Source organism: Micromys minutus (genome assembly GCF_963924665.1).
Source record: "Micromys minutus genome assembly, chromosome: 2".
Classification (NCBI taxonomy): Eukaryota; Metazoa; Chordata; class Mammalia; order Rodentia; family Muridae; genus Micromys; species Micromys minutus.
The window spans coordinates 78,181,350-78,196,105 of NC_137971.1; the positions used below are offsets into that span (position 1 = coordinate 78,181,350).

Sequence of the window (14,756 nt, forward strand, 5' to 3'; positions counted from 1 at the left end):
AAAACAACAGCTTTTATTTTCAATTGTAAAAATGTATCATCTATATAGAAAAGAATGATGTTACGAGCTTAATTTTAAAATTTTTTAAAAAAGATTTATTTATTATATATAAGTGCACTGTAGCTGTCGTCAGACACATCAGAAGAGGGCATCAGATCCCATTACAGATGGTTGTGAGACACCATGTGGTTGCTGGGATTTGAACTCAGGACCTCTGGAAGAGCAATCAGTGCTCTTAATCACTGAGCCATCTCTCTAGCCCTCATGCTTAATTTTTTGCTCCTTGTTCTTTTCACCCTGCTTTCTAGGGTACTAATCACATACTTTGATCAGAAACTTGGTAGATAATTGAACAGTATCCTCAACACTAGATTCATTCTCCATTCGTTCATTCATTCATCAGTTATTTATCAGACACTGCCATGTGTGAAGTCCTATGTGGAGCCCGAGAATTCAGTGGTGATGGAGAGAAATGGGGACCCTGAAAGAAGAGAGAGACAACGTGAATTTTTTTTAATTAAAAGAATTTTTTTTTTACATTTCCCAGTCCACCCTCTGACTGCTCCACATTCCATACCTCCTCCCCACCAACTCCTGTCTCCACGAGGATGTCCTCACCCCACCCCTACCCCACCAGACCTCTAAACTCCCTGGAGCCTCCAGTCCTTTGAAGGTTAGGTGCATCTCTGACTGAACCCAGATGAGACAGTCCTCTGCTGTATATGTGTTGAAGGCCTCGTATCAGCTGGTGTGTGCTGCCTGGTTGGTGATCCAGTGTCTGAGAGATCTTGGGGGTCCAGGTTAATTGAGACTGTTGGTCCTCTTACAGAGTAGCCCTCCTCCTCCTCAGCTTCTTCCAGTTTTTCTCTAATTCAACCACAGAGGTCAGCAGCTTCTGTTCATTGGTTGGGTGCAAATATCTGCATCTGATTCAGTTGCTTGTTGGACAGTCATGATAGGTCCTGTTTTGTGAGTTCTCCATAGCCTCAGTAATGGTGTCAGGCCTTGGGGCCTTCCCTTGAGCTGGATCCCACTTTGGGCCTGTCACTGGACCTTTTTTTTCCTCAGGCTCTTCTCCATTTCCATCCCTGAAATTCAGACAGGAACAATTATGGATCAGTAGTTTTGACTGTGAGATAGCAACTCTGTCCCTCACTCGATACCCTGTCTTTCTGCTGGAGGTGGGCTCTACAAGTTTCCTCTGCCCACTGTAGGGCATTTCATCTAAAGTCCCTCTCTTTAAGTCCCGAGAGTCTCTCACCTCCCAGGTCTCTGGTACATTCTGGAAGGTCCTCCCAACCGCCTACCTCCCAAGGTTGCCTGTTTCCATTCTTTCTGCTGGCCCTCAGGGCTTCAGTCCTTTGCCCCCACCCAATACCAGATCATGTTCCACTCTCCCCCTTTTTCCTTCTAGGTCCTTCCCCAACACCTCCCCCCAACCCCACCCCCCAACCCCCCCCCCCCATGGTTGCTTTTTTCTCCCTCCCAAGTGGGGCTGAGGTATTCTTACTTGGGCCCTTCAGTTTGTTGACCTTTTTGAGTTCTATGGACTGTATCTTAGGTATTCTGTACTTTTTGTTTTGGCTAATATGCACTTATTAGTGAGTACATACCAGGCATGTCCTTTTGGGTCTGAGTTTCCTCACTCAGGATATTTTTTAGTTCCATCCATTTGCCTGCAAAACTCAGGATGTCCTCATTCTTAATAGCTGAGTAGTATTCCACTGTTGTAAATAAACCACGTTTTCTGAGTCCATTCTTCTGTCATGAGACAACACACATTCAACAGCCTAGCTTAAGGACTGGAATGACTGTCCTGTGCCCATCTCTAAGGAATCCACGATGGCTCTGCTGTCAGCATCTCAAAGCTGCAAAAGCTGGGCTGGAGCGATGGCTCAGCAGTGAGGAGCAAGTACTGGTCTTTCGGCGGGCAGGAGTTCAGTCCTCAGCACGGATATCAGGCAGCTCACAACTGCCTGTAACTTTTTCTGGCCTCCTCAGGCACCTGCATGCACTTGCAAGACAACCCCTCTCCCACATAAAAATAAAAAGCAACTGCAAAAGCTAAGGCCACAGTGTGTGCTAAGTGCTTAGCTTAGTTTCGATGGGAAAGACAGAGCAAACATTGGAACTCAGTGATAGAGTTTTTGCTTAACATGCCCAAGCCCCCCCCCCTCTCTCTCTCTGTGTGTGTGTGTGTGTGTGTGTGTGTGTGTGTGTGAGCGAGCTATATAGTATAGTATAGAAGAGAGTATATCTTTGTCTCATCTGTCCGTTGGCATTTTTGGACCATGTACCCTGTGGGAAAAGAGGACACTTGTAATCCTCACAGTAACTGGCAGATTCTCCATGACTCACAAGGTCATTTCTTACCCAGAGTTCCACAACCCTGAGAGTAGGAAGCAAAGCCCCTAAGTGAGCACAGCGCCAAATATGGCTGAAGCCGCCTTTGGCAGGCTGTGGGAGCTGCAGGGCCCTTGGTGCCATTTAGATCATGCTTGGCCAGTCTCCTGAGAGGGTTTATATTTTTCACTAGCTGCCAGGACCCAAGGATGCTTCACTCCTGGCATTTATTCATTCATTCATTCATCCATTTATTCATTGATTTAGTCTTCAAGTACTGGAGACTCAGAGACTCAACTTTGAGCTGAGCCTGGTGGTGCAGGCCTGGCATCCCAGCTACTGAGGAGGCTGAAGCAAGAGGATTTTGAGTTTGAGGCTGATGGCCACATTTGACTGGCTTGCCTGAGGCCCTGGGTTTAGTCCCAATTCTGAAAGAGAAAAAGGTAGCTCCCTGCTCTGACCCCTGCCACCCATCACCCTCACCCTCACCCTCCTGTTCTAGTAACAGCCTGTGCTGCAGTCAATCCCAAAGAATTCTAGGCAGTTCTCGACAGTAACCCTGATGCTGGAAACATGCAAATGGCAACTGAGCAGCCCCCACACTGACCACCGACCTAAGTGGCTGCACCAATGGTGGGACTAAGTCATAGGTGTACCTGACATTCACACTCCCCAAGGATAAGCTGCCCAAGGCTCAGAAAGGCGCAGCCAGCGGCCTTTGCAACACACCGGGGCCAAGACTGTCTTGACACTGAGCTTTGGGAAAGTTGTCATCTCTCTGAGCTTCGGTTTCCCTGTTATAGAGCCAGGGCCCCGAAGCCTTCTGAGTCTACCTGAGCAGGCAAGTGAGAGGCCAGGTGGAGGTCGAGTTCTGAAACCAGCACATCCCTGTATGAAATCAGGAGAGGGGCTCTAGGCATGAGGACACCACTGGGCGTGTTTTAGTTAAGGAGGGGACAGTTCCTTGGAGTGGCTGCAGAGAAAAGCGTGTACCCAGCATGGTGGGAAGTGGAGGAACATTCAGCCATTACCTATGTTACCTGTGTGGCATCCAAGTGTTTACAAGGCCACTGCAAATCCATAGCCCATTTCATGGGGGAATGTGACAGGATGTTAGGTCTCCCCCTTCCCAGTGTTTTGTAGCAAGTGGGCAAAATATCCTTTACCTCCCTGTGGTGGTGAATCCTTTCTCTTTTCATTCTCTCTCTCTCTCTCTCTCTCTCTCTCTCTCTCTGTGTGTGTGTGTGTGTGTGTGTGTGTGTGTACACATGCGTGAGCCATAGTACATATGGAAGTTAGAGACCATCCTTCAAGAGTCAGTCTCTCTTACTATGCATTATGGTGATTGAACCCAGTGCTCAGGCTTTCACTGCAAGCTCTTTTACCTGCTGAGCCATCCCATGATGGTGAATCTTCACCCACGTGACTGTCTCCCAGCTGATTCTAAATCCAGTCAAGTTGAGTCAGTCTCTTGTCCTGTAATCCAGGCTGGTCTCACACTTGCAGCAATTCTCCTGCATCATCAGCCTTCTGACTGCTGGCCTTACATGGATACACCACAGGGCTTCTCTTTCAGAACTTCTAACAGCCAGAGCTCGGTGTAGCTCACTGTGAGACAGGTGTCCATGGTTTGTGATGTCAGATGCCCTCCTTCTGAGATTAGAATTGTTGTCTTCCTGGGGTGGCATGGCTGGTGGGTGACAGTGCAGATGGAAGCCAACCCAGGCTTCAGTTCCCATCCTGCACTGGTTCCTGACCCCTACAGTTGTTGAATATTCAGCAGGCTCCATATTCAAAGACCTTTGTTCCTGCTTAATAACGGTTCTTTGTCCGCCTAGAGGGGGGAGTGGCCTTAAGGCTGCACTAGTGCCCTGCTGCCTTCTAGGTGGAACCTAATGGCTGGAGGCGGCTCTGCCTGTCACTAGAGTGGCTCACATCCTCAGGGTGTGTTGGTATGAATGTGGCATGGCTTGCTCATGGAGGTTGGCAGAGCCCGGGCGCGTGCCTCTGCGTCATCCACAGTGAGACAGTTGCTGTCTTGTGTCTGGGCATGCCTGTCAGGGAGGGGCAGAGGTTAGGTAATGTGCACATTCCAGAGAGACCTAGAATGCTGGTCCCTTGTCCTCCCCCAGCCCTCCCACACTTCTTGGAACATTATGGTATCACTGAGACCTTGCACACTTTCGAGCACCTGTGATGCTGTGGCTATACCCAAGGGCCAGGCTTGTCCTTATGGGAGACCCAGGCCCGCCCTTAGGGTCTCATTGGGTAGCCCAGGATCCTCTATCTTAGTCTCCTGAGTTAGGACCACAGCATGAGTTACAGTGTGGTCAGAACACAGTCTGGCCCCGAGTCCTCGGTGACTTCTTGTTTGGTCCCATCTGCAGATCATGTAAACCTGTAAGATCTCACAGGATGTGGCCCAGCCACACATGTGTCTTGTTTTTCCCACATCCTACATATAAATGCCCACATGGATATTCTCTGTGGCCGGAAACAAAGGCAGGGATTTCTTCTTGTCAGTGGGTTCTACTGACCGGATATATTTTAAATTACATTTATTTATTTGTTTGTAGTGTGTGTTGCATGGATGTGTGTGTGTGTGTGTGTGTATACACGCTGTGGTGCATGCTGGAGGTCAGAGTACAGCTTGCAGGAGTGGGTCCTCTCCTCCCATCATGTGGCTTCCAGAATTCGAATTCAGATCCTTAGTCTCAGTGGCAAGTGCCTTTACCTACCATCTTGCTGGCCCTGGCTGGTTCTTACGTGACTGGCTCCCAAATGCCCAGAAATGACTTCTGGGACTTTTTATAACTTGGTACTGGCAGAGTAATTTTTCTTTTGTGCCCTTTGGTTAAAGCAAACCACAGCTCAGGCTTAGTGGGAAGGGGTACAGAAGGGCTGGATGATGCCACCATCTACTAACCAAATGAACTTCTAGGCTCCTGTCTACCCCTTTGCAGTCAGAAGCCCACATACTCATCTACCAATGTGCTGCGTGCACTGCTGCCCCAGGATCTTTGCACTTGCTGCTTCCCCTGCTCCTTCCCACGTAGCCTCAGGTCTGTCTCTTCTTTTCACTGAGTTTCAGCTACGGGAAAGAAAGAACTGACCCTTAACCAAAATCAGTGCTCCTCCCCAGTCTTACCTCTGCCCCCTATTCTTCAGCACCCTCTGTGTTTTCTGAACATTGTACTTGCTGTTTAAGCTTATCGCCAGCTTATTGTCTGGTTGTCTGCTCACCCACCTCAGAATATAAGCTGCAAAGAGCAGGTCGTTTCCCTTGATTCCTCTGGTATCCCTAACTCCAGAAAGGACTCGGGGTAGACCTATTTGTTAACCTATATGGGATCAGGAAACAAGCTCTGAGAGGTTAAGCAACTCCCCCACACACACACCCACAAACACAGCAAAAAAAAAAAAAAAAAGGGGATGAGGTCAGGATTTGAACTTTAGCCTTCTAGCACCCAACAGGAAGGACAGGAGTTAGAATGTTCACGGAGGGAGTCGCTTAGGCAGTCACGGCTCTTAGACTTAACTGGAGACAGCACACGTTACTGGCTTCATTCAGCTCATGGCTACAGCTACCCCACAACCTTCATCTCCCACAATCACATTGTGAACTCACATAAAGACGATTTCACTGTCCTGTGTGTCATCGTGGCCAACTACACACAGCCAGGGCTTAGTGGGCGGAGTACTGTGGGTCCCCAAGTGCTGCTTCACAGTCCACTCCGGTGTTCAAGAGGCAGAGATGTCCCATCTCTGGGAGCAAGCTGGTCAGCTAGAATACCCCGGTGGGTGGGCTCTGGGTTCAAGTGAGAGACCCTGCCTCAGGATATAAGGTAGAGTGTGGTCAAGGGAGAGCCCTGGCATTGCCCTCACAGACATGTGCATATGTGTGAACTTGTACACATACATTTCTCACACACAGGAGAGTGTTCATCTGCCTGCAAAGAAAGCAGAATAACCCAGGTTTGTAATTGGGGTTGGCACGGCTTTATAATTCTAACTACACAGGAGCCAGAGGCAGGAGGATTTTAAATGTAAGGCCAGCCTGAGAAACTTATCAAAACTTTTCTAAATAAATAAAGAGCTGGCTATGTAGCTCAGCGGTGGAGCGCTTGCCTAGCATGTGAGAGGACCTGGATTCGATTCCCAGTACAGCAAAAGAGCAAAGAAAACCCAGCCCTGATGGGTGCCAGCCTGCAAAGCTTGTTCATCGTCTGAGGTCCGATGGCTTCCAATTGCTATGAATTTTGCTTTTGTTCTTTTACTCAGAGACCCTGTCTCTGGGTTCTAGCTGCTTCTCTCCACCCGTGAACTTCCTTCAAGAGCTGCCAAGCTATCGGTCAGTGGCGCGCAGGAGGACAAACATCCTCCCTCGGGACAAGCAGAGTGGCACCTTGCTGAAGCCAACAGACTCTTTCAGTTACCAGCTGGATGGAGAGATCACCGAAAACCTCAACAGCCAATCCATCCGCAAGTATGCGCTGAACATCTCGGAGAAACGGAGACTAAGGTTTGTTCAGTAGCGGCCCAGAAGTGCCCAAGTTATGATCTGGGAGAGGGGTGTGTGGGTGTGTGTGGCGTTTGTGCTGGTATGGTGTGTGACACAGGACCTTCAAGAAGTGGTTCACCTCCTGCTTGAAGAAACAGTCCCCCCAGCTTTAGTTTGGTGAGGGATGTTGTAGTCAATCAGTCACACACACACACACACACACACACACACACACACACACACACACACACACGGAGAGAAGAGATGGGGAGAAGAATAATGTGTGTGTGCGAGCATACTCGGATACACTCTAGTAGAGGACAAAAGTGGACATTCAATTTCTTTGTTCTTTCACTTTATTTTTCTTGGGGGGCGAGGCAGGCTCTCACACTGAACCTGGAGTTTAGCAGTTGGCTGTTCAGGCTGGCCAGCAAGTTCCAGAGATCTGCCTGTCCCTATCTCCCCCAGCTCTGGGGTTACAGGCGGGTCCTAGGGATCTTAATAGGGTCCTCAGGCTTACACATCACACACATTACTCATTGAGTTGTTACTCCGGGGTATAAGAATGCTCATCATATCAAAAATCATCTTTGTCCATCATCCATCCATCTATCCATCTATAAACCATCCATCCATCCTTCTATAAACCATCCATCCATCCATCCATAATCCATCCATCCATCCATCATCCATCATCCATAATCCATCCATCCACCCATCCATCCATCTATAATCCATCCATCATCCATAATCCATCCATCCATCCATCCATCCATAATTCATCCATCCATCCATCCATCCATCCATCCATAATTCATCCATCCATTCATCCATCCATCCACCCATATATAATACAGTCATATCTATGCATCTATCCATCTATACCTATATTTGTATACATCAATTTATCTATATCTATATTCATCTATCCAACTGTTTACTATCCACTCACTTATCAATATCTGTATCTATTCACTTGTCAGTCTAACATGCTCCATGCTATGGGAAAGCAGATTACTTTTTGACTATAGCCGTATATATTTAATGTATGTATTTTTATGAATATTGCTTTTTGATTAGTGGTGGATATTAAGAATGGATTAAGCACCAGTTTCTGAACTTAAGACAATGTGCAGAGCAAAGCAGAAACTGTCAGGCTAGGATTGTCATGATATCGGCTGTCTGTGTTCTATGTTCCTGGGACAGAGGACCACAGAAACAAATACATATTCTCAAAGGGCTTGCGCCATCAGGCTGTGTGTGGTGGTACACACCTTTAATCCCAGCACTTGGGAGATGGAGGCAGGTGGATGAATCTCTGTGACTTCAAAGCCAGCCTACTCAGCAAAGCAAGTTCCAGGCCAGCCAGAACTACATGGTGGAGAGACTGTTCCCAAAACCAACCAACCAACCAACCAACCAACCAACATTTGTGGCATATTGGGAGAGGCAGATGTTAGCTAGAGAAGGCAGATTTTTAAAACAAGGGGTGTCTTAGAGGTAAAATAGGATTTGGTCAGCTGGCAGGATGGGGCAAGAGGTCAGGAATGGCACTTATAGGGTCATTGTACTGAGCACATGGTACCCATTGGCAATGCTGTGCCGTCACCACCACCAGCTACTTCCGGAAATGTTTTATCACCGTAGCTGGACACTTTACCCATTAAAAAAACACTCTGTGCCTGCTCCCTTCAGCCCCAGGCGGCTGCTAACCCACCTGGATTACCAATTCTAGATGTGTGTGAGCGTGGAACACGGCCTTCATGTCTGGCTCCTCCTACCTCCTTGAGTAATGTTTTCAAGGGTCACTCACACTGGAGCGTGTGACACTGCTGCGTCCCTTTTTATGGCTGAGTAGTATTCCGGGGTTCGGACGGAGGGCTCCCATCCAGGGTGTTGCGGAGCAGAGACTTGATGCTGCTTTGTCCTTGTTATGCTCGTGACCATTTGCTTCTTTGCTTGCTTTTAATGCAGGGACATTCAGGAAACCCAGATGAAGTATTTGTCGGAGTGGGACCAGTGGAAACGGTACAGCAGCAAGTCCTGGAAGAGGTTCCTAGAGAAAGCTCGAGAGATGACAACTCACTTGGAACTGTGGCGCAAAGACATCCGCAGCATTGAAGGTAGCATTGGCCTCCCTGTGGTCAAACATCTCTGGGGTTTGTGATCACCCACTCACAGCCTTCCTTCAGGCAGCTGAAGTGCATATGTGTGTGTGCGCATGTGTGTGTGTGTGTGTGTGTGTGTGTGTGTGTGTGTGTGTGTGTGTGCAAGCAACTTGGGTGTACACCTGCTGAGCATTCCTTCCAGGATGAGTGTTGTATTAGTGACTGTTCTCACTGCAGTAACAAAATACCTGACAGAAACAAGCTAAGGAAGGAAGCTTTATTCAGGCTCAGTTTCAGAATCCAGTCTGCTGTGGCAGGGTAAGGCGTGGCAGTGGGCGTTTGAGGCGGCTGGTCGTACGGCATCTGGAGTCAGGACACAGAGCGATGGGTGCAGGTGCTCAGCTCACTGTCTGCTCCTCATTCAGGCCGCCTCCCTAGCCCACGGGATGGTGTTCTCCACACTCAGGAGGGTCTTCTCACCCTAGTCAGACCTCCCTGTAAACCCCCGGCAGACAGGACAGACAGAGGTGCCTCCTGGGTGAGATCTAGAGCCGGTCAAGCTGATGGTCTCCAGTATGCGCTTAACCCACTTCTCCTTAACAGGCCCTGTGCCTTTGTCATCTATAAAGGTCACACAGCAGAGCATGAAGTCTGTGAATAACAGTGCAGGACGTGTGTCAGAAGGAAATCTTCCTTATTACCTACTCTAAAAATATAGTGCCAGGTGTGCTGGACATGACTTTAATCCAGACAGGGGCAGCCGGAGCTCTCGGAGTTTCAGGTGGGCCAGGGCAATAACATTGAAATCCTGTCCCTTCCTACACCACACACAGACACAGACAGACACAGACACAGACACACACAGACACACACCAAATAGTGGGTGCCTTCTGTTCCGGCAGGGGAGGGTAGGCATAGCTACGTTGTTAGGACTACAGAACTGCTCTTGAAGAGGACCTAAGTTCTCTTTCCAGCACCCACACTATATGGCTCACAACCACCCATAACTCCTGCTCCAAAGACTCCAACACCCTTTTCTGGCATCTCCACAGGCATCTGCACACACCCCCCCTCACAATATATATAATTAAAATAAAATCTTTGAATATACTGTTGACAGTTTATCCTTCTTTGTAAATTGTTGTTTTATGTGAAGACTGTAAACATTTCCCAGGGGGCTTCCAGGCTCATCTAGAACTACTACTACTTCTACCACACACACACACACACACACACTTTCTCCTGAGATGGAAGCTTACTGTGGTCTTGAGTAAAATACAAGCAAATCTTTTTTTTTAAGATTTATTTATTTATTATATGTAAGCACACTGCAGCTGTCCTCGGGCACACCAGAAGAGGGCATCAGATCTCATTACAGATGGTTGTGAGCCACTGTATAGTTGCTGGGAATTGAACTCAGGACCTCTGGAAGAACAGACAGTGCTCCTAACCGCTATGCCATCTCCAGCCTCAAACAAATCTTTACTGAGCACTGGTAATGAACCGGGTGTCGCCTTCAGCACCTCACTCATATTACCTCTTTTGGTTCTCCTAAGATATCCCCACCCTGTTGTTTCTCCCTGTGCACATCAGGCTGGCCTTGAACTCAGAGATCTGCCTACAGGTGCTAGTATAAAAGTGTGTGCCACCACGCCCAGCCTCATAAAACCCTTTCATGTGGACACTTCACCATTTCCCTGCCTTATGAGGTTAAGACACATGCCCAAGTGCACTCAGCTAGGATAAGTCAGGGCCAGGCTTTGAACTCAGGCAGGCAAGCTTCACAGGCCAAGTGTGTGTTGAGTGCGAAATGTGTTCCACAGACTCCTGTTAGATTACTTGGTTTCCACCTGGCCTCAAAGTGGTGTCTAACTGGAGGAAATGCATCACTGTGGGGGTCTTGGGAGGGGGGAAGCTTGAGATTTCTTGGCCAATCCCACTTGCTGTCTGTCCTCTGCTTTCTGACCATAAACACAAGGTGATCATTCCTACTCCTGCCCCATGATGAACAGTGCTCCCTCAAACTGTGAGCCCAAATGCCTTCCTCTTGAGTTGCTTGCCAGGTACCGGACCACAGTAACCAGGAGAGTGATCAGTATGCTGTGCCCACCTTCCTCTCTGGTTGGGTGGGACACTCCTGGAGACTTCTGTCTGACTGTCACAAGCCTTAGAGGCTTTCTTCTCCCTGGGGAACTGGGGCTCTGCTTTCCTCATTTGTTCTACTGGGATTTCTTGGCTGACTGCATGTCCTTGTGGCAGAAAGAGAAGGGGTACAAATCAATTGCCTTTGGTGACATGGCCGAGTGTTTGACAGAGCATGGTGTCGGTGCCAGCACGTGTGTTCTTGATTCCCAAGGAACAAGGACCTCACTCTGCAGACCGTCCTCAGGGATTCTCTGCTAAGAGGCGGCTCTTCTGTTCCGGTTCCTGTCCCTAAAGTCACTGCAATTGTCCTGAGAGGGGCAGAAAAGCCACCGAGAGTCCTAGTCCTCGGTCTTAGCAAGTGTGAGCTAGACAGAGCTTCTACCTTTTAAAATGTATGAAAAACATACAGCTTGTGTCCTCGGGAGTGCTGGGGAGCTGAGATGGAAAAGGAAGACATGCACGACCACAGTGTACTCAGCACTACTCTGGATGTCTTAGCGAACCATGCTTCAGGGATAAAGGAGAAAGGAGAAGAGTCATATAGTATCATTTGTAATATATATATATATATGTGTGTGTGTGTGTGTGTGTGTGTGTGTGTGTGTGTGTACATATATATATATTTGTATATATACACATAGGAAATAAAGACGAGTTATTAGAATCAGTATGTGGATTTAACAAGGTTAGTTTCTGATTTGACAAGGTCTGTATAATATTGGTTATATCCCCCACACACACACACCTTTAGGGGTGCTGGGGATTGAACCCAGGGCTTCACCCATGCTAAGTAAGTGCTCCACCTCTGAGCTACAGTCATAGACATAAGTGTATTTCTTCATGTTAGCAACATTTAGAAAATAAGTGTCTTAGTCAGGGTTACTATCCCAGCACAAAACATCATGACCAAGAAGCAAGTTGGAGAGGAAAGGGTTTATTCGGCTTACACTTCCATACTGCTGTTCATCACCAAAGGAAGTCAGGACTGGAACTCAAGCAGGTCAGGAAGCAGAAGCTGATGCAGAGGCCATGGAGGGATGTTACTTACTGGCTTGCTTCCCCTAGTTTGCTCAGCCTGCTATCCTATAGAACCCAGGTCTACCAGCCCAGGGATGGCACCACCCACAGTGGGCTGGGCCCTCCCTCCTTGATCACTAGCTGAGAAAATGCCTTACAGTTGGATCTCATGGAGGCATTTCCTTAGCTGAGGCTCCTTTCTCTGTGATGACTCCAGCTTGTGTCAAGTTGACACAAAACCAGCCAGTACAGTAGGGATTTTAAAATATTTACAAATTTTCACTACATGTGTGTAGGTTCTGTACACATAGGTGCTGGTGCCAGAGGAGGAAGCTGGATACCCCGATGCAGTTGTGAACTGACTATTGCGGGTCCTCCCACCTCAGTCCACAGTGTGTGGCCAGTCCCCGGCAGCCACGATGCTTCTTTTCCAGGGAAGTTTGGCACGGGGATCCAGTCCTACTTCTCATTCCTGCGGTTCCTGGTGGTGCTGAACCTGGTGATCTTCCTGATCATCTTCATGTTGGTTCTGCTCCCGATCCTCCTCACCAAGTACAAGATTACCAACAGCACTTTCGTGCTCATCCCGTTCAAGGACATGGGTGAGTCGAGGGGCTGTCCCAGCTGCAGCGTTTCCTCTCCTGTGCATCTTGGGTCAGTAGGGATGGGTCTAGTTATGCTGCAGAAACAAGTGATCCCATTATCCTCAGTGGCAGTGACTGTAAACATTGACTTCTCATTCATATTCATAGCCCAGATGCATCAAGGGCTAGGGAATTGTGATGGTTTGGATATGCTTGGCCCAGGGAATGGCACTATTAGGAGGTGTGGCCTTGCTGGAGTAGGTGTGTTACTATGGGTTTGGGCTTAAGACCCTCACTCACCCTAGCTGTCTGGAAGTTAGTCTTTCACTAGCAGCCCTCAGATGAAGATGGAGAACTCTCAGCTCTGCCTACCATGCTTGCCTGGATGCTGCCACACTCCCACCTTGATGATAATGAACTAAACCTCTAAGCCAGCCCCAATTAAATGTTGTCCTTATAAGAGTTGCCTTGGTCATGGTGTCTGTTTACAGCAGTAAAACCCTAACTAAGATAGGAATCTTCACTCAGGAGCCCGAATTGTTGGGGCAGCCCTGATGGTCACGGTGACACAGGGGAAATGAGCCACGGCAAATGTGTGCTGATTCCTGATGCTGCTGTTTGGAGATGATACACAAACACAGTTCTTCCACATCTCGTTGGCCAAACCAGGACACCCAGCCCGCCCCGGATTCATGAGAGCTTGTGGGAGGAGCAGTGCAGGGTGGGATATTTAGCAAACCTAAAAGAATCTACCCCTAACCTAACGTGATGTCATTTCAAGATTATTATCTATGAAAAGAGCAGGCTTGAAACTAATAGCACTTCCACTGTGATCTTGTGCCAGACACAGTGGTAGATGCTAGACTCAGTTTTAGTATTCTCAATAAGACTCTGATTTCCTGGGGTTCCTATTAGTCCCAATGGGGAGGGTTTCCTCTATGTCATAGACATTCACCACTAACCTCTGATCCCTGGCTCAATGGAGGAGCCAGCTTGGGCCCAGATCATCTGAAGGTCATGGGGAACCCCCATTCCCTCCCATCACATGACTCCTTACCCAGAAGAAGCCTGGAGAGTCACTTTAAGAGACCTTATGTGTGCCTGCTTCTTTTGTTTCCATCTTAAGTCATGTAAAATTCAGATAACCCGGCACTTGAGAATTCGTGTGAGGCCCGATTTCTGCCACTCATGCCCTCCTGTTTCCTCATGAATCCACTTTTAGAGACACATTTCCTGCTACTGTGTGAAAATCAACATTAGGTTTCCAGGCCAGATGTGCTGGTCAGTTATCCTTCCTGGGCTTCTGTTTCCTTCTGTGTTGATCTGGGGTGGCCATTTAAATAATGAGATGTTTATTCCTCCCTTAAAATACTTTATTGAATACTTAGCTCCATTAAAGAACAATAGCCATTGGCACTGCTGAGAGGGCTCAGATTTGTTCCCAGCTCCATAGTGGGCAGCTCACAACGGCCTGCAACTCTAGCTGCAGGGATAGGATGAGCTGTTCTGGCCTCGGTGGGTACTTTCATGCATGTGCTCTCCCAGACATAAAATTGAAAATAAGACAGATATTAAAAGGTAATATTAAACACTAACTGCACTGGGAGGTGCATACCTTATAATCCTGCTTAGGATGCTGAGCTAGGAAGATATGAGTTGGGGGCTGGTCTGCGCTCGAGAGTGAGACCTTGTCTCCAAAACTGAAACCAGGGGATAAAGGGCTGGCTCAGCAGTGAAGAGCATGCCTGTCTTTGCAGAGGATCCAGGTGTGGTTCATAGCATCTACATCAGGTAGCCCTCTGTGGGCACCTGGATGAACATGTTACACACGCGCACGCGCGCGCGTGCGCGCGTGCACACACACACACACACACACACACAAAGTCAAATAAATAAATACACAATAAATAACTCACACAAACCAATAGATGCATCCATTTATTTATTTGCAAACAGATAAATAAAGCACACTAACCACAAAAAATAGAGATAGCTCTACATTGTTTAGTAAAGGGACTTGCTAAAGGAAAGCGGAAAGCAGAAAGGAAATGCTAATGA

The 14,756-nt window shown here is 48.0% G+C and overlaps 1 protein-coding gene across 1 annotated transcript in view; it reads left to right on the forward strand.

Annotated features, from left to right (window-relative positions):
- TMC7 (transmembrane channel like 7) overlaps positions 1-14,756 on the forward strand; it is a gene marked incomplete at its 3' end in the record, with an annotated part of 50,421 nt that overhangs the window by 13,707 nt on the left and 21,958 nt on the right. The window contains exons 2-4 of the mRNA XM_080911375.1: positions 6,625-6,865; positions 8,819-8,967; positions 12,549-12,716. Of these exons, the coding sequence (XP_080767501.1) occupies positions 6,625-6,865; positions 8,819-8,967; positions 12,549-12,716 (558 nt within the window). The remainder of the gene's footprint in view (positions 1-6,624; positions 6,866-8,818; positions 8,968-12,548; positions 12,717-14,756) is intronic.